Source organism: Equus caballus, chromosome 6, assembly GCF_041296265.1.
Source record: "Equus caballus isolate H_3958 breed thoroughbred chromosome 6, TB-T2T, whole genome shotgun sequence".
Classification (NCBI taxonomy): domain Eukaryota; kingdom Metazoa; phylum Chordata; class Mammalia; order Perissodactyla; family Equidae; genus Equus; species Equus caballus.
In genome coordinates, this window is record NC_091689.1 from 80678030 (window position 1) to 80697871 (window position 19842).

The window sequence follows — 19842 nt, forward strand, 5'->3', positions numbered from 1 at the left end:
CTGTCCTCCCCTTCTGCCTCACTTCCCATTCGCACCCACCGACTGCCTCTGGCTTCTGCAACTCCCAGAACCTCCTCTTACCCTTCCCAGTAACATCTCAACATCAGAACATCAGAACTCATCTCATCATTTCTCCCCTAGCCTGCTCCTCCTCCAGTGTTCCCCACCTAGGAGTCATTCTGGACTCTTCCCTCCCCTGGTCCCACATCCTACCACCTGCCAGGTCCCCTCGAGTCTCCTCTTAAAATCCCCAGAATCCATTGTTATGCTCCTATTACGTTCCAGGCACTTAGCCTGCAAGTTCTTGGCATGTTACTCGTTCAGGTAGTCGTCCAACACGCGTTTCTTGGAAAGTCCATCCTGTGAAGCATTGACTTGACTCACGTTCACGGTTCCAGCTTAGACAGTTGCCTCCCTTGGCACTTGACTTCCCTCATCCTAATACCAATAACTGACCTGAACTTCACCCTTATTGACCAACTCTGTCTAGCCTCCTAAGCTGCCTGGGAGTTTGGCTGCTCCTCCTCGTTGCCATCTCTGGCTTCTGTTGGCTTCATCCTGACCTGTCTGTGGCAATTATGATGAGGAGTCGTGGTGGCTATGAAGGCTCAATGGCAGCAATGGCAGTGATGGGAAAACCACCTGATACAGGGCTGGTGGGGGTAGTGACTCTAGTAGAATTCCCTTATGGACGTTTATTAATTTATACACTCAGTAAATATTTATTGAGTGCCTAAAATGGGCCAGACACTGAGCTAGGCCCTAGGGATACACAGAGAGCAGAAAATACACAAGGCTCCCCTTTCTTTCCAGGAGCTTATAGTTTAGTGGGGGAGATAGTCATCATAATGTCTTAATCACATCCTAATTAGGACCAAGTCATGATTTTTCATTTCTTAATTATGACCAAGACAAGTGCTCCACCAGGGTGGCACATAGTGCTCGAGGATGTAATGGGGGGCTTGGCCCTTCCTGAGGAAGTGATGGATAAGCTGAGATCTGAAGGATGAAGATGTGTTACCTAAGAGAAGAGAGAAAGGACAATCCTCCTCCAGGTAGAAGGACCAGGCCTGGGGGAGGCAGAGACAACATGCAGGACAAGAAGTCCAGTGTGGACATGGACCGTACAGCACACAATTTCTTTTTAATTGTAAAATAACACAACACGAAATTCACCATTTCAACTGTCTGAAAGTCTGCAACGCAGTGGCGTGGTAAATTCGCAACGTTGTGCAACCAGCACCACTATCCATTCCAGAACCTTTCATCACCCCAAAGGAAACCTAGTACCCATTAGGCAGTCATTCCCCATTCTTCTCTCCTCCCAGCCCCTGGCAATCACGCATCTACTTTCTGTCTGTATGGATTTACCTATTCTGGACATTTCGTGTAAATGGAATCACACAATTTGTGGCCTTTTGTATCTGGCTTCTTTCACTCAGTATAATGTTTTCAAGGTTCAGCCACGATGTAGCCTTTTTATGGCTGAATCATATTCCATTGTACAGACATACTGCCTCTTATTTATTCATTCATCTGCTGAAGGACATTTGGTCTGTTTCCACCTTTTGGCTGTTGTGAACAGTGCTGCCATGAACATGTGTGTACAAGTTTTTGTTTGAACACCTGGTTTCCACTCTTTTGGGTGGAATGTACTTAGGAGTACAGTTGCCAGGTCACATGGTAACTGTGTCAAACTTTTTGAGGAACAGCACACTTTTTTTTTTGGTGAGGAAGATTGGCCCTGAGCTAACATCTGTTGCCAATCTTCCTCTTTTTTTTGTATGTGGGATGCCACCACAGCATGGTTTGATGAGCAGTGTGTAGGTCCACACCCAGGATTCGAACCGGCAAACCCTGGGCCACTGAGGCGGAGCACGTGAACTTAAGTACTACACCACTCGGTGGCCCCCAGCACACACTTTTCATTGTACTTAAATTCAAGTTGTGATGGTAAGACAGAGGCGAAGGTGACATCTGAGAGTAAACACTGATATTTTCCAATATTTACTATTTCTTTCCATCTCCTTTCATTCAGCTTGTTCAAAATGGAGAAGAGGCTGAGAGTGGCCATCCAGTGAACTGGCCCACAGACTGAATGCACCACCCCATACTCGCAGCCCCGCCAGGCCAGGGATCTTTCTCAGTTTTGTTCCCTGATGTATGTAAAAGCCAAGAACAATGCTTGGCACAGGGCTGGTGCTTGATAACTATTTGTTGCATGAATAAATAAATACAATGAACTGTTTCAAGTGCCCCAAAAGCCCAAGAAAACACATTCATCAGTTAGAACCAGAGAAAAATGGGTCAACACTGCAGCAGGAAGGTGGGTGGTTAGATACGGCAAAGGATTTCCCTGAGCCACGGGGCCCTCAGCCCATGGGGAAGCATCAGCTCATATTTTTTGAACACTCGCTATGTGTGGATGCTTTGACACTTGTTTACCCAGAAGCTTGGAGAGCCTGAGTGGCTTTGGGTTCCATGGCCGGGCAGCCTAAGAGAAACCAGAATCCGTTCCCAGGCCGCGGGACGCCAGGTCTTACTCCCTTGGTGGGGAGAGCAGTTCCTCCAGCCAAGGCCAATGCTCAACCCGAGCAGGCCCAGGAGGGCGGGTCAGCCCGAGGGATTCCCAAGGGGCCCTCAGAAGCAGAAGCGCTCTGGGGAGAGTTCTCCCTTCCTCTGGCAGAGACCGGAGGGAGGAGGAAAGGACGGCAGCAGAAAGTGCAAATTGGAGGCTGATATTGAATTGCAGCAAAGCGAGCAGAGGATTAGGTGCCCCGCCTGGACCCACCCCAGAGAATACCAAGGCCTGGGCCAGCTCTCGTGAGAAGCTGGCAGGCCCAGTACCAGGCGGAATTGTGGTCCAATGAGCAAGGGTCATGAGGCGGGTGGCTGGGCCCACAGGCAGGAAGACACCATTGTTTTGGCTGAGGCCTTCCTTTCCTGGCCCTCCACCTCTGGCCTGGGCATCCCATATGCACAGACCTCCTCCTGAGTTCTGGGGACAGAGCTGGGGGGATGAAAGCCAGGCTGAGATGCTGTCCCAGGACCTGCCTTCAGGGAGCACAGAGGAGAGGGGGTTAGGAACACACACAAACTCCCAGGATTCTGGGGCTTGGGGTGCGGGAGACTGCCTTGACAAAGTCAGGGAAGGCTTCCTGGAGGAAGAGGAAGGGTGTGGGGTTGGGTTGGGACCCAGGAAGACCTGAGTTTGAATTATGGCTTAGCTACTTCCTAGCTTTTTGACCTTGGGCAAACAGTTCATTCTACAAACATTTTTTTGAGCATCTACTCCATGCCAATCACATGTTAAGTGTTGGGCTTACAAAGGTGAATTGGATACATTTCTGGTCCTCAGAGGTTAAGCAAATCATCTGGGACAGGATGATCGGTGCTGTCATGGAGGTGAAGCAGGGTGCTGGGGGCAGGGGCAGAGGAGGTGGTATCCAGCTTAGCATCCTTGAGCCTCCCTTGACCTAATCCATAAAGTGGGGTTGGTACCCACTTCACCACAACATTGAGACGATTGGTTGAGAGAAGGAGCGTGAGCTTGGCTCAGTGCCTCGCTCAGTGGACAGGCAGGGCAGGCCTTGAGGACAGGCATAAGGCTGACAGAGACCGGGGCCTGGGGGGACCCGAGGGGGTGTGGTGCCTGGTGGGAGGAAGGCGGGCCTGATGGCACGGTGCGGAGGAGAGGGACCCTACGCAGAGTCTCAACAGAGCCCTGTAGGTGCTGAAGCCCACGGATGCTGGAGGCAGACACAGGGGAGCCGGGGCAGCTCTGAGTGGAGTCAAACAGGTTTGGGTGACCTTTGCAGGCAAGGTCGTGGGGCGCTGCCAGCAACACTTCCAACTCTTTACCGCCCCTTCTCTGACAATGTCCCCAGTGCAGCTGGCCCTGATGTTCGCAGCTCCTCTCTCTCCCTGTAGGGCAGAGGCACCAGCTCCCCTGGGCCAGCTGGCAAATACTTTCTCCCTCTGCCCACCAGCCGTGAGGGAGGAGCCTCCCAGGGAGCGATGGGGTCACCAAGACACTGCAGCTCTTCAGGGCCTCTAGCCTAGCCAGCCTCCCCCACATGTGATGGGGGACGAAGTGGGGACTAGGAGGAGCTCAGGTAAGCAAGGAGCAGTATGCCCTCCTGCAGCTCCTCCTCCCAGCCGGTCCCCCCTCCTGCTAGCACACACAATGGCTCCCAGCTGCCCTCCTGTAGGGAAGCGTTATTAACCTGCAGCCTGGGCTTCTCCATGCTGCAAAGCTGTATGGGACTCCAGTAGTCAGCTTGTCCAGCCCTCCCCCTGGTGCACAAACTCCTGCCACAGCTTCCCTGGTGTTTGCTCAGCCTTTGTTGGACTCCTCCAAGCAACTGGGAACTCACTACTTCACAGGCAGGATTTTTAGAAAGGTGTCCCTGCCACAGCCCCTTGCTCACACCCAATCCTTTTCAAGCAAGGACAAACTTGTTCCTGACCCCCCTCACCCCACCAAGGCGCAAATGCACATCCCCTCTCTCCACTTAAGTTCTGAGAATCAACTGCTCTGCCGAATCAGGTCCCTGAGGAATGCCATGTGGCCACAACATAGAGGATGCAGGGCAGGGCGCAGGTGGGCTTGAGGGCACAAGAGCTGGTGGTTTTGCTCATTTAGCCACTCGAGAAACATTCATTGAGCACCTATAACTTGCCAGGCCCTGTGCTGGCGCTGGGGTTGCCCCAGCGAGCAGCCCCAGATACGGTCATTGCCCTCTGAGAGTTCACAGTCCAGAGAAGGAGCCAGACGCTGAATGGATCGTCACAAGCCTCTGAGTGCACCCCGCGGGGTGATGGGCCTGAGAAGGGTGGTATGGAGCTGCGGGAGGCCTTCCCCAAGGAGAGAGAGATTTTTAAAACAAGATTAGGAAGCAGTGTTTTTCAAACCATGAGTGGCAACCTATTAGTGGGCCATGAAATCAATCTAGCAGTTGTGACCTGAATTACCTTTTTAGTGAAATAGACTAGAGGAATTTAAAACACTGCATTTAGGGAGTATTGTTTGATGAAATGTTACTTTTAGTTATATCTGTATCTATCTATCATCTATCTATCCATCTACTGAAATAATGTGTGTGGGTTAGGATATTAAATGTATTTCTTTCTGCAGGTCTCGATCAAAAAGGTTTGAAAGTCAGTCACCTGGAGTTTGAGGAAGAGTCAGCCATGAGGAAATGGTGGTGACACATGTTCCAGGCAGAAGGAACAACACATACCAGGGCCCAAAGATGAAGGGGTTGGAAGGAGGACATGCCGAGCCTGAGGTTGGGCCTCGTCCTGGGGGCAGTGGGGAGCTATGGGAGGTTAGGTGAGAGCCCATCTTCTTCATCCCCGGGCCCCACCCCGTGGGCAGGAGGGAGACGGCAGGAAGCTGTCTTGGTGTCTCCCCAGGAGCCTGGACCCGCGATCTTCTCTGCCTCCGCCTGGTCCTTGACAGTCACCACGGCCTGGCCTGTGAGGGAGGGTTTGATGGAGGAAGTCAGCCGAACACTGAGAGAAAAGCCTGAATTTCTGGATCACACAGACATGTCTTCATAGCTTGTCTCCACTATTTACCAGGCTAGTGATTTTAGGCTACTTTTTTTTTTTTTTTGCAGGGAAAGTTTCACCCTGAGCTAACATCTGCTGCCAATCTCCCTCTTTTCTCTTTTCCTCCCCAGAGCCCCAGTGCATGTTGTAAATCCTAGTTGCTGTTCTAGTTCTTGTATGTGAGCTGCCACCACAGCAACTGACAGGCGGGCGGCGTGGTTCCATGCCCAGGAAATGAACCTGGGCCACTGAAGCGGTGAGATTGCCAAACTTTAACCACTAGGACATCAGGGCTGGCTCTTAGGCAACTATTATAATCTCTCCGTGCCTCAAGTTTCCTCCTGTGTAAAATGGGGCTAATAAGACTCATCCTCAAAAGTTCTTGTGAGGATTTAGTCTATAACCCAGATATCCCCACGCCTCCAGGCCTCTGGAGTCCCCCTTTGCTCTCACATAGAAAAGGGTGGCCAGATTTAGCAAATACAAATAGAGGATACCCAGTTAAACTTGAATTTCAGATGAACAACAAATGTTTCAGTATAAGTATTGCCTCAAATATTGTTCGGAATATGCTTATACTAAAAAATTTATTTGTTATTTATCTGAGATACAAATGTACCTGGGCATCCTGTATGTCATCTGGCAACCCTGCGTAGACATCCAATGGCTCGTGCTCTGTCCCAGAACGGCACAGATCCGACACCGTGGGATACCTCTGACCTGAGGGGCCTGAGCCCCAGTCTCCCGCCTCTCCCACGAGCCGCTGCTGGGGCTGCTCTCTTCACTCTGCCCCACACCACCTGACTGTGGAGCTGCCCTGTCCGTTCTCCGTCATTTCCCAAAGTTCCAGCCTCACAGGCTGTGGTGTGTGACCCACTTTTTCCGACCTTGTGGGAGAATGGAGGGCATGTGCAGCTCAGCTCAAAGCAGGAAACACCCTCACACTAGCTCTCAGACAGCAGTGGTCCTGATTCTGTCACTGTGCTCCCACATGGGGCATCTGCAGTAGCCACAGCTCCCCATAGACACCCTCCTCCTATCTCCGCTTTTCCAGGGTCTCAGCCCCCTTCTTTAGGTCACCAGCAAACAATACCCAGATCCTCGTTTCTTTATTATTCAGTCTTTTCACGTTCTTTCCGACTTCTTCCCATCTTGATTATTTCAGGGAGTGACATAGGGATTCATTCCACAATCGAAAAAGTCCTCTTGAGGCCAGACTCCTGAGTTTTTTATTCTGCTTCCCCACTTACTAGCTGTGTGACCTCAGGAAAATTGCTTAACCTCTCTGCCTCATTTTCCTCATCTCTAGAAATTGAAATGACAATATTTAACTCATAGGATTGCTATGAGGATTAAGAGAGTTAACACATGTAGCAATGTCTAGAGCAGTACATGACATAGTAAGCACTAAATATGCGTTTAATATCATAACCACTTATTTCATCAATCCTAAGGTATGCTTTTTTTCTCATTTTAATGTCTCTTACAATCGTGGTTTCTTACAGCAGCTGGGAGTGGTTGTCACTACCTGTGTGTACCTAAACCTGGTTGGGGGAATTCCATGCCTTTTCATTCCTACTTCTGTTCAATTTAATTGCTATTTAAAATGCCTTCAAAAAGGTTACACTGCGGTTTACAGCTAAACAAAGTTATTATGTATACAGAAAGTTGTGAAAACAGAGGAGACAGCAAGAATTCGATATTAGTGAAGCAAATCGTTGTCACTGAAGAGTGACCACAATGCCATATTTTCTTGCAAAACAACTGCCAATTATTTTATGACACCTAGGAAATGAAGAGCCTCACAAGTCGATGAAACTGTGTTATACTTTATCACTGAGGAGAGGGCAAAATGAGTGCCAGTCACGCGTGAAGCGAGAAAACACCTGTAATAAAACTTACAGAATGGGTATCTGAGGCTTGGAAAGAAATTCCGGAAACTACAGTGGACAATCTTGTACAAAATGGCGCATCACTGCATGCCTGATGGCACAGAGGGTGATGCTGTGTAGAAATGCATCGAGCGCTCTAAAAAGGGATTTAGGAAAGTTGAATTCTGAATGTGAAGAAAATTTAGGATTATTTTAGCCAATTTGTTTTGCCTATAATTTCCTTTTTTATGCATGCACAGAATGATTTTGACTTAAAAAAAACTGGTATCTAAATAAATCTGAAAGACTTCTTTCAATAAGTACAAAATAAAAATTGGTAAGAAAGCATTTTGGGAATCATTTTCCTTTACTGACTTTTAAAAATTATTCTTAATTGTGGTAAAATACACATGACAAAAAACTTCCCATCCTAACCATTTTTAAGGGCACAGTTCAGTGGTGTTAAGTACATTCAGGTTGTCGTGAAACCATCGCCACCATCCACCTCCAAGAAAGCATTTTTGTCACACTCTATTAGTAGTGCATCCTACAACTGATGGCACCTTGGGCCTCATAAGATGCTGTGTAGCAGTCACTGTAGACAAATACAGCCCTCCCCTCGAGGGAGCGCCACCGCCCACCGGGAACCACAGCTCGAAACCCGCCAGCTTTGACAGGAACACCTGCTTCCTCCCTGGCTCAAAGGGAAAGCACAGCATAGCAGGGGCCCAGACGTGGTTGGTGCCCTCCTGTCCTCCCAGACTTGGACCCAGACCAAAACGTGGGCAAGTTGCAATCTCTCCAGACTTCATGTTCTAATCTGTAAAATGAGATCCACAAGCTGGATGATCTCTAAGATCCCAATGGGCTCTAAATTTATGACTGTGTGACTGAACGACCACACACACACACACACACACAAATTTGGGTTGGGGATCAATGGGCTACAAAGAGGAGCTGTGACACCTCTTCTGGGCTTTCAGGAAGTGAGAGATTTTCACTTGACTAGGTTAGGAGAGGTCCTGCCCAGAATCAAAGGTCAGTGGGTCACTCTCTCTCAAGATCACGGACACCTTGACCAAAGAGGAGAGACCAGAAAGGGTACGTGGCCCATCCGAGAGCACACAGCAACTCAGTGGCTAAGGGTGAATTTGGAAACCATCATCACAACTTCATCTCATGTAACACCTGTGGGGAGGGTCTTCCAGGACCCGGCGAGGCTCAGACCTGAACTTAGCCTGCTTTGGTGTGGGGAGGGTGTCCCAGTGTCAGGAGAAGTGATTGGTGAAGCCACAGAAAGAGGGAGAAGCGAAAGCATGTGTCCTGGGTGGGGGCAGAGGCCTGACCATGCCAGACCCTCTGGGGCTTCACCTCTTTCAGGTTGCTGAGTCTGAGGTGGGTCCCACAGCCCCTTCACCAGACAGGGTTTGGGACCACCCCCCACACAAACACCTTACCCTCTGAATGTCTTCCTAGAGCATTTGGAATGCCTGAGGCTGGGGAGAGGAGGCTGCGGGCTGAGTGCCAGTGTGCCAGGTAGGAGGTCTTCGTTGGAAAAGTAGAGCGGGGTGGGCAGGTCCAGGGAGCTTGGCCTGGAGTCATCAGAAATCTACCGGTGCTGGAATCAGAGTGGGCAGGTGGGGTGGGGAGTACGAAGTCCATGGTCCCCACCCCAGACTCCAGTCCATTTGGATTCCTCTCAGCCTCTTGTGGGAGGTAGGGGTGGAGCGGGGAGTCATCCTCATTCAAGAGAGAGTGAGCATCCACCCCGCTGGCAGGCACCGTTCTAGGCCCTGGAAACGCATCCGAGAATGAACCCCCCAAGAATCCCTGCTCTTGTGGAGCTTCATTTCTGTTTGGGTCATTTTCTTCTTTCTTCCTTCCCCTCCTCCTCCTCTTCCTCCTCCTCCTCAACAGCAGGATTCACAGATCGTGATATACATTTGTATGATGCATTCTCTATTGCAAAATACTTTCCCATTCTTTATCTTACTCCATCCTCAAGACAACTCTATGGGGTAGGCATCATTACACCCATTGTCCAGACAAGGAAACTGAGGCTTGGAGTATGACTTGGCAGTGTAGGGTGTGGTGGAAAGCTCTCCAGATCAAGTTCCAGTCCCAGCTCAGCCACTAACTTGCTGGACCACCTTGGATAAGTCACTCGCCTTCCCTGGGCCTCAAAGTCCCTCCATGATACAACTCAACGGGCTCCATTCTACAGTCTCCAATCCCTCCCAGATTTCCATTCCTGGGATTGTGACAGGCCCAGGGACCTGCTGGACAGGAGGTGGAGCAGGGTCCAGAAGCCAGTCCTCCTGACCCCACTCTAAGCCCGACCCTGCCTTTGGGTCCCTGGGAAAGGGAGCAAGGCTGGAGGGATTAGGGAAGAGCAAAGAGTGGGACCTAGGGACTCCTAGACCCCAGGCCAGAGCAGCATTGATGGCAGAAGGTGGCACTGCCCAATGCTGGGCTGAGCGGGCACCGAGGCCGGAGAGTCACTTGTCGAGCATTGCAGCTGCCCTGAGCCTGCACAGCTCACTGCCCCACAGAAATGTCCTCCCCCTGCGGCCTGTGTGACTCTGAGCTCCGGGGGGTACCTAGAGCCTATCACAGCTTCTGGGACCCTGACGTGAGATTGGGCCCCAGACCTCCTCTCCTCCTCAGAGTATAAATAATAATTTGTATAAATACTACAGACTATAAATAATACTCTCAATAATAGCTGATATTAATTGACAACTTACTGTGGGCCACATGCTGCTGAGCACTTTACATACATTTTTAAATTTCATCCAAACCCCTAATTCCATGAGGTAGGTTTATTATCCCCTTTTTACAGACAGACAAGAAAGAGTAAGTCACAGATTGGACCAGGGTGATGCCAGAATGGAAACCCTCAGCTTCCTCAATTGACCCCAGGTTGACTCCATCAGCCAACGTCAGGGTCCCAATGTCATTGAAACCACCCCCTGCCTCCAGGCTATGGGAGCTGCTATTTGGCTGGGGCTCCAGGGAGAAGGTGAAGCTTATGGGTGACTGACTACAAGAAAGCAAGCACAGAAGAGACACCAAACCTTTATGCCTTGGAAGGTTTGTCACAAGCCAACCAGTTGTTTTCCATCCCCTTCAAGAAGGAATAATCAGGGTCAGACAGCAGGAAGGTCTTCCCAACCACTAGAAGGGGTAGTGTTGACATCCTCTCTCATGGTCAGTTTTAGGTTAGGTGTTCCCCCACCTTGGCCAACAGATTGAGTTGGGGGTGGCGTGCGGGGTGGGGGTGGGTGCTGTTGGCCAATCCCCTACAGAAGTTCCCATTCACAGAACTGGTGGGGGTGGGGGAGGCCCTGGGGCAGCAGCCCTGGGGGAACCGAGGGAACAAACACGGAAAACCAGGGGACGTCAGTCCTTATCTGGAGCTCATTAATGGGGAACATTAGTCAGCTGTGAAGGCCAAGATGGGGTGATAGGCATGCAGGTGAGCAGGGGTGAGGAGTGGGGGCAGGAGGCAGCCAGAGGGGAGAAGAGGTTTGACCCACACTCCACTTCCGCCCTACGTGTCCAAATCCAGGATGGAAGGAACCTATAAATGCCCATGGCCCAGGCTCCCCAGAGACCCTGAGAGAGAGAGAAAGAGAGAGGGGGGGGAGACGGCCACAAGCTTCCTGCCCCTGAGACTGCTGGGCCAGCCCACGGAAGGGTCCACAGCATGTGGGAGCTCCGGTCCATAGCCTTCTCCAGGGCCGTGCTTGCAGAGTTCCTGGCCACACTCCTCTTCGTCTTCTTTGGCCTTGGCTCAGCCCTCAACTGGCCACAGGCCATGCCCTCTGTCCTGCAGATTGCCATGGCCTTCGGCCTGGCTATCGGCACCCTGGTACAGGCTCTGGGCCATGTCAGTGGGGCCCACATCAACCCCGCCGTGACTGTGGCCTGTCTGGTGGGCTGCCACGTCTCCTTTCTCCGAGCTGCCTTCTATGTGGCTGCCCAGCTGCTGGGGGCCGTGGCAGGGGCTGCTCTACTCCATGAGATCACACCACCCGACATCCGAGGGGACCTGGCTGTCAACGCAGTGAGTAGCCAGAACTTGGTCCCTTCCACAAGGGGCAGGTCCTGGGGAGTCCTTTGTAAAGGATGAGATGGGAGGGGGCAGATCTGGGTAAGGGTTTGGATGCGGAGAGAGAAGCAGAGAGAGGGAAGGAAGGGGGGAGAGAGAGAGGCTGGAGCCAGGAACACAGCTGCCATAGGAGAAGCAGGATAGAAGGAGCAATGTCAGAGCGGAGGCAGGATACACTCGGGGCTGCTGGTCCCTTCTGCTCTGAGCCTGTGGAGGAAGAGCAGTGTCAAGGTTTCCATCAGACTTCACGCCTGCAATACAGTGAGCACTGGGCCAGAACTCAGCAGAGGACAGGGTCCCAAAGCACACATGCTGTCTGGGCTGGGAGGAAGCTCAGAGTGCTAGTCACAGGGTCTTCTTCAGGGAAGAAGGACCCAACATTTCTTCAGCATCTACTGTGTGCGGGCTTCATGGCAGGTGCTCCTCCCAAGCCATACATTGACACCTTACAAGGTACGGATGCATATATCCTTTTCTAAAGAATATGGAACTTGAGGCCCAGAGAGGGGAAGTGACAAGCTAAAAGTTGTACAGTTTGTCAATGCTAGAGAAAGCACCAGAACCCAGGGGAAAGCTGAAGGGGCAAGGTCTCTCCAGACCCCGGAGAAGGTCCCGGAGCCCATGAGTTCACAACTGATTGCAGGAACAGTGGCTACTCGGCACCTTGGGCACTTGGGGGGCTGAGGCTGATGGTCCTCCCCCCTTCTGGGTCTGTGTAAGGACTGGGCACCTGAGGGTATGGGCGGGGAGGGATGGTCTGTGTCCCCTCGACACAACTCTCACTCCACCCCCCATCCCAAGCCAGGACAGCAAGTGCCTCTGTCACGCCTTGGTCTCCTGCATCTCCTGGTCTGCTCTCTCCCTGAGCCATTGGATGAGAGCTCTGATGTCTCTGTGGCCATCTCCTGTTCCTCCTGACGGCCATCTCACAGGTGGCCTTCCTCATGCAACGGGCAGAGGTGTCCCAACTGGGGAACTTCTCTCTTCTTCAAAGTGGAAAATACAATGAGGCTTGGGGCTCAGGGCCAGGAAAAGGCTAGAGTGGCCATAGTGGTGAACAGACTGAGGAGCGTGACCATTTCCATGAAGAATGAAATTAGTCCAGTTTGCAGCGAGAAGAGGTCCAGTTAGACTGGAAGAGGAACTGCCTGAGAGCATGGCCAAGAAAGTCTCAGAATGTGTGGCTGGAATCTCCTCTGTAGCAGGGTAATGGGGGTGCTAACACGCCATGGGGGCACTCAGTCCTGCTCCTCTGTCATTTCACAGTTGACTGGGGCCCTCAGAAGGGAAGGGTTTGGGAAGGCTCCCCCAAGTTACTGCTCAGCACTTACCATCTTGAGAAACTGGGGAGAACCCTGTCTAGCTGGAAGTGGGCAGCAACGGGGCTGACTAACCCTGAGGCTAGAGACAGCTAGAGGATCCCTCAGGCTGTCCCAGGTGTCCTCTGAAGTCACCGGAAAGGCTAGCCTGGCCACCAGCAAGTTACCATTGATGAGCACCTGCTCTGTGCCAGACCAGATACCATCTCACTCTGGGCACGACTATAAAGCGAATTGTGTGATCCCTCCACCCTGAGTGGTAAATTGAGGCTCAGCATTCAATGGACTCCAATCACTGAACCAGTAAGTGTGAGCACCTGGAGATGGACGCAGGGCTGTCTGATGCCAAACCCCCGTCTGCACTGGCTTCCTTAGAGCAGCCGTTGACCAGCAGGAGTGGGGCTGGGGTTCTGCCCTTCTCATTCCAGTGCTCACACAGTCCTTTATAATCCATTTTGTTACCCCCATTTTACAGAAGGACAAACTGAGGCTGAAGTAAATAGGGTCCCACAACAAGTCAGAGGCCTCCGAAGTGTCTACCTTCAAAGATCTTTTCACGGCCCCCTACTAGAGGCTCTGACATTGGACCACAGCAGGATGGATTGAGGTTAGATCCTAGAGAGACCCAAGAGTGCCAGCTCGATGGCTAGGACACAGGGTGCAGGTTCAGGGCCTGGAGAAGAAGCGTGGGAGGTGAGAGCTGTCACAGCTCCGTCCGGTGCGGTGCCCAGCCCCGAAGGGCAGGGCGTAGGGCGCAGGATGACGAAACCCAGGGAGAAATCCAGTGCTGGGCGCGGCTCTGTTATGAAATCACCTCTCTGCTCGGCCCCAGGTTCTCTTGTTACCCAAGGCAGGGTCTGCTGGGACCATGGGCACCCCACGTGGGTGTGGAGGCATTGCAGTACCAGGCTCCAGGACCCTCACCACAACCTCCATAGGATGTGCAGGGAACAAATCCACAGGGCAAAACTGAGGGCTGAAACACAGTGGGGGACAGGCAAGGTCAAGGGGAACGGGCAAAGGTTAGAGGAAAGAGGGATGCTGGATTTGTGGGGGGAGAGGCACACTAGGACCACCCTCAGACTCAAGTCCCTAGATACTCTCCCTGGAAGCCCTTTGACCACAGGAAGAAAGACCACAGGCCACTCATTATCCCAGCATCTTATGGCCCAAAGAGAGAGGAAGGCCTTCCTGTTACCTGGCCTAAAACTTCTTGCTGCAGTCAAAACTTCTTCCCTTCTTGTTCTTCAGGAAACAGAAATTCTGGATCTCAGCAGCCTTTTCCTCTCACACTGTAGGCACACAACCCCAGCCCCCAAATCAAACGGGCTATGGAGTCAGTTTTCCTACCTCTGAACTAGGGACCACAAGAAGCTGTCAGTAGTTTGGGCAAAGGCAGCTGGTGAGCCCAGGTGTTCTGGCTCCCAGCCCTGAAGCCTCTCTGGAGCCTTGACTGCAGGTGGGCAGAGAGACAGAGTCCACGTGGGAGCATGCTCAGTGTTCCCCCACCGACCCCCTCTCTGTCCCCAGCTCAGCAACAGCACAACAGCTGGCCAGGCCGTGACTGTGGAGCTTTTCCTGACCCTGCAGCTGGTGCTCTGCATCTTCGCCTCCACCGATGAGCGCCGTGGAGACAACCTGGGCACCCCTGCCCTCTCCATCGGCTTCTCTGTGGTCGTGGGCCACCTCCTCGGGGTAGGTCATGGCCACTGATTCCAGCCTCCCTGGAGGGACCAAAGAAACAGGCACACAGACCACTCTAGAGACAGATACACAAAACCCCCAAAAGTGGCAGACACAAAGACCCCCAGAGGGACTGCTACACAGAACTCCCAAGAGGGACAGATATGGACATAGTCCCAAGGGTTTGACTCCCAGATAACACTCCAGCCTCAAAGGAATACAGAGCCCTGTAAATATAACATGAACTCAATGGTCCATCGCCTGGAGTCCCTTTAGGTTGTAGCCAACCTGGAGAGGGGCACAAAGTCTCCTGCCCTGTCCTTACCTCCCTCCCCTCCCTGACCCCTCATCCCATTGCAGATCCCCTACACTGGCTGCTCCATGAATCCTGCCCGCTCCCTGGCTCCAGCTGTCATCACCGGCAAGTTTGATGACCATTGGGTAATGGCTGAAACCTCCCCGCCTTCCCCTCCCCCAGAAACCCATCCTGGCATGTGCTGGAACAGAGCTAGGAACGGGCACAGCAAGCCCCCTACACTCCTCCTCCTGGGGCCCTAGGGAGCCTTGGGTTCCACCCTTCAGTTCTGATGCCTGAAGACTCAGTTTCCGCATTTATAAATGAGGATCATAGCAGTCCTTGCCTCGTTGGCTTTTTGGCAGGGAAGCTACTGGCATAAAACAGATAACACAGAGCCTTAGAACTGGATAAACGGTGGTGTCTATATGAGCTAACACATTTTTATGATTTAGCACTTATCTAGCGTTTTGTATGTACCAGGCCTTATTCTAAGCACTTTGCAAATATTAATTCCTATAGTTTTCACAACAACCCTAGGAGGTAGGTATTATTATAATGAAGGGAAATTGAGGCACAGGCAGGATAAGTGACTTGTCTAAGTTCACCTGGGCGGGCAGCTTCGGAATTTGCAACCTTAGCCCTCAAACTAACCTGTCTTCCCCAACACTCCTGTCATCACTAATTATGCAAAGACGTATTTGATTACATTGATCGCGTGAGACCCCCTTCCAACACCAAGTGGGGAGAGGAGCACGTCCCCGGGCCCAGAGGGGCGTGGTCGAGTCGGGGCTCAGCCCCTCTCCGCTCGGCCCCTCAGGTCTTCTGGATCGGACCCCTGGTGGGTGCCATCCTGGGCTCGCTGATCTACAACTACCTGCTGTTCCCGCCCGCCAAGACCCTGCAGGAGCGCCTGACCGTGCTCAAGGGGCTGGAGCCAGACGCCGACTGGGAGGAGCGCGAGGTGCGGCGGCGGCAGTCGGTGGAGCTGCACTCGCCGCAGAGCCCGCCGCGGAGCTGCAAGGCCTGAGCGCCCGGCCCCGAGGCCCCGGGCTCCGGGGCGCCGCCACCCCCGCCCCGAGGCGGAGGGGTCGTCCCCGCCCCGACTCTCCCCAGGTCCGAAGCTGGCCCCCAGTGCAGAGTAGCTGTTGCCAGGACGTGCGCGGCCACAGCCAGGGCGGCGGGGGAGGCGGTGAGCCTGGCAGATTCCCTGTCCTGAGGCTGCACGTGGCGCGCGCGGTCGACCCTCTGGCCCCTTGCAGGGAGCTGGGGACTTGGGGACCGAGCCGGGGAGGGAGGGCGAGTGAGCAGGCAGAGAAGGTTCTGGAGAGCCTGCTCCCGGTACTAGGTGGGGTAGGGGGTAAGAGTACGGAACCCGCCTTGGGGGTCGGTCTGGGAATGGCCCAAGAGTTTTGCTCGTGTGCAAGCCTGGTCTGTGTTCATCCCCGAGTGCCTCTGTCCTCATGTGCAGGGTTGTGCATGGTCCTGAGTGTGCACAGGTGTGCCTGTGGTGGTGCCAGTGTGCCCTGGTGGGCGACCTCTCACTCCCGCCATGACCCCTTCCTTCTCCACCTGCAATAAATCCACTTCTTCTGCAATGGATGAGTCCTTGCCACCAGTCATCCCCAGGAGCAGGGAAGGGGGGATCCTGGAGGCTGCTTTGAGAAGGTACTTCCATCCTCTACCCTGCCTCTCCTCAAAAGTTCACCTACACCCCAACGCTGGGCCCTAAGACTTGCCAGGACCCGTTGCTAGAGGCAGGGAGGCATCAACCAGAGACAGGCCCCCGGAGAAGTGGCCTCTGGAAAAAAGGAAAGTTGGATGAACAAGGACCTCCTTTCTGCCCTAAAGGAGGACCTCTCCCAAACAGGAAGCAGGGGTGTGTGTGTGTGTGCACGCATGCCAAACATGTGCATGCAACCCCCATGGGGGGGGGGGGGGCTGTTTCCAACCTAGAGATTAGCTTCCCACTGTAACAGAGAAAACAAAAACCTTTTGTGGGCCTCTGGCCCTTGTCTCAGGAGAGGGGGAGATTTGCAACTAGACACTCCTGAAAGGAGACACTCAGTTTCGCAAGTGAGCCCTCTCACCCAGTGAACACCTACAGCTGGCTGGGCAAGGCGGTCAGGCAGGCACCCACAGGCAGCAGGCAACACCCCTCCATCACCCATGCCACCTCCGGCCCCCAACCCCAGGCAGCAGCTCTTCCTCCCCAGGAATCTCTCCTCCCCTCCTTCACTCTCTTCCTGCTCCTACCACAGGACAGTTATTACGGAGAGAGTAGCCTAGCGCTGGGACGAGAGAAGAGAAACAACTTGTCGAGGCAGAGGCAGGTCTGTGTCTAGAACCCGGGCTTCTAAATTTCCAGGCCAGTGCAATGGTTCTCAAATGAGATTAACTGGGATTAAGTGAGATGATGCATGTCAAGATGCTGTGTGAACTGTAATTCCTCATACCATTACCACGCATTATTGGAATCATTTCATTATTTCTGCTTCCTAGGGGGAGAACACAGAAGGGACCTGACACTGGGCCTCCTTTACCTCCTTTAGTTGGTTGTCAAAGCAGAGGAGAGCCCTGGGGCCCCAAGGTGCAGGCAGAAGGAGATGTGCTTAGGGATGGCCCCTTCTTGATCCAGCCCCTTAACTTTTCCTGACCGCAAGTGCACAATGGGTCTTCTCCACCTTCCTTCCTCCCACCACCCAGACCATCCATTCTCTACCCACTTCTCCAGCTGCTGCATAGCTAACCTAAGAATCATACCTTGAGCTCCCTTCTCCAGGATCTCTGTTGCCTCCATGCTTTCAAGGTTTTATCTGGGTCTGTCCCACACTGCACCAAGCACCCACCGTGCACCAGAGTCTCCAGCCCCTTCCTCCCCTCCACTCCCGTCGGAGATGGACTGTTTATGAGGAACGTCTCTGTAATTGTCTCTTTCTCTACGTCTTTTCTGTCTTCCTTAACCAAAACTCCCTTTAGGGTCAGAAAAAGTTTCCCTGGGCCATAGGTGCTATGGCCGTGATTCTCTCAAACCCCCAAAGACCTGGCCTCCCTACTGGGGGAGGGGTTGAGTCAGAGACCAAAGTGACCTGGGGGGCTGTTCTCCTGGTAGCTGAGTATCCTTTCCCTGGAAGTTCAGAGGCAGCGAGACGCTGTGCTGCGAGCCAAGCCGGGATGTCTCAGGCCCCTCATCCCCACTCCGTCTCACCCCAACAGATCCCTCTAGAAGTTGCCAAGAATTTCTCTCTCTGTCTGTTCCACTTCCTGCATTCCATCTCCCTCAAAACTAAATGTGAGATCCTGCCACTGCCAGCCCCATTTGCCCAGATTGGGGTCACTGAAGTCAGAGGTCAAAGCAAGATTCAAAGTGATGGGGGTGGAGAGGAACTGACACCTATTAAGCATCTCTTGTCCCCCAGCCTCTGTGCTGGATGCTTGACAAGTGCTAGCTCATTTAATCCTCCTAAAGCTTCAGACAGGTTAGGGAGGGACAGTGGCCCCAGTCATGCTCGGCATAGTGATGTTTCCGTCAACAATGAATTTCAGTCAACAGTGGACCCCATATACAACGGTGGTCCCATAAGATTCGTACCACATAGCCTAGGTGTGTAGTAGGCTATACCGTCTAGTTTTTTACACTCTATGATGTTCACACAAGGACAAAATTGCCTAACGACGCGTCATTAAGTGACACGTGACTCTTTAAGAAATGCGGCAGGTAACTTGAGACAAGAGGTTTGACAGCATAGGCGATTCTGACCCTCCTATCTGGGCAACTAAGTGGTCATTCTGGATAATTCCAAGCCAGGACCACCGTGGACTCAGAGCAGAGCTGCTCTTACCAAAGGCTCAATCAGGACCCACTGTGCCCAGCCCTGTACTGTACTGTGATTATCTCCCAACCCTGTAGGATAGGCAAAGCAAATACTATTCTCCCCATTTCATAGATTAAGAAACTGAGGCTAAGAGACTCATCTAAAGTCACACCGCAGTATGTAGTGGAACCAAGACTTGAACTCAGGCCTTCTTATTCAAAATCCCATGATCTTTCCACTAAAAAGTCAGAGGAGACCAGGTCTGTGCTGAGGCAAGTCCTAGGCCCCTGCCAGAAGCCAGAACACACAATGGGGCCTGTCCAGCCCAGCCTGCTGTCTTGTGGACACAGGGCCTGGGGGAGGGCCACGGCAGGGTAGGTAAAAAAATGACAAAACATTTGGCTGGTTTCTGCCTTTGCAGAGAGCACTCAGTCTGGAGGAGGGTGGAGGTCAGACACACCCCAAACCAGACAGAGGCAGGGCACATGGAGGAAGGTGGAGAGGCCTCTAGCTCCCCAAGCTGGGGACAAAGAAGCCTCTGAGCCAAAAGGAGGAGGTGGATGACCACTGAGTCCCAGCAGCATCCATTCCCACATTTCCACTTTGTGCCGGATGACTGTGTACCTACTAATGTTGCTTTGATGTTGTTCTGTATCTCTCAGCGGTGATTCTGTATATGTGCAATGCTTCCCAGCCAGGCTGTAAGCCCTTCGGGGCAGGGCTCCTTCCAGTTCTTGGATGGCATTCTCCTAGCTATCCTCCCTCATTTGTCTTGTCTAGCACAGTGCTCTGCATATAGTAAGCACTCAATAAATGCTCATTTGCCAATAAGTGCTGTTTCTTCCACCACTTAGAAATGGTCAATACAGCCCAAGGTGCCAGGAGACAGACTTGGGTGGCTGGCATGTCATAAGCTCCCCAGAGTTGCTGTTAGGAATGGTGTAGAGGGGATTTCAACACTGAATAAGAAGCTCAACCAAGGTGGCCTGTGATGGCAAATTCCCACTGCCAACCCGGCCAGAATGGGCATCCTGGGCTGTGTGGCCTCCAAAGAGAGCAAAGAACGGTCCCTTTTGGTCTGCTTGTCCTGGCTGTAGCGCCATGTTGGGAAGTCAGGGCAGGGACCTCCAGGGTGTGGGACAACACCGAACACTCCACATGTCCAAAATTGACCTCCTGCTCTTCTGCC

At 52.6% G+C, this 19842-nt stretch overlaps 1 protein-coding gene across 2 annotated transcripts; it reads left to right on the forward strand.

Moving 5' to 3' along the window:
- The first annotated feature begins 10985 nt into the window (after window positions 1-10985).
- Window positions 10986-19484, forward strand: AQP2 (aquaporin 2). Of its 2 annotated transcripts, none has more exons than XM_070269190.1 (4): window positions 10986-11496; window positions 14391-14555; window positions 14904-14964; window positions 15659-19484. In XM_070269190.1, the coding sequence occupies exons 1-4, from the start codon at window positions 11137-11139 to the stop codon at window positions 16417-16419; spliced, it is 1347 nt and encodes a 448-aa protein (XP_070125291.1). In that variant the 5' UTR covers window positions 10986-11136; the 3' UTR covers window positions 16420-19484.
- Window positions 19485-19842: the final 358 nt, after the last annotated feature.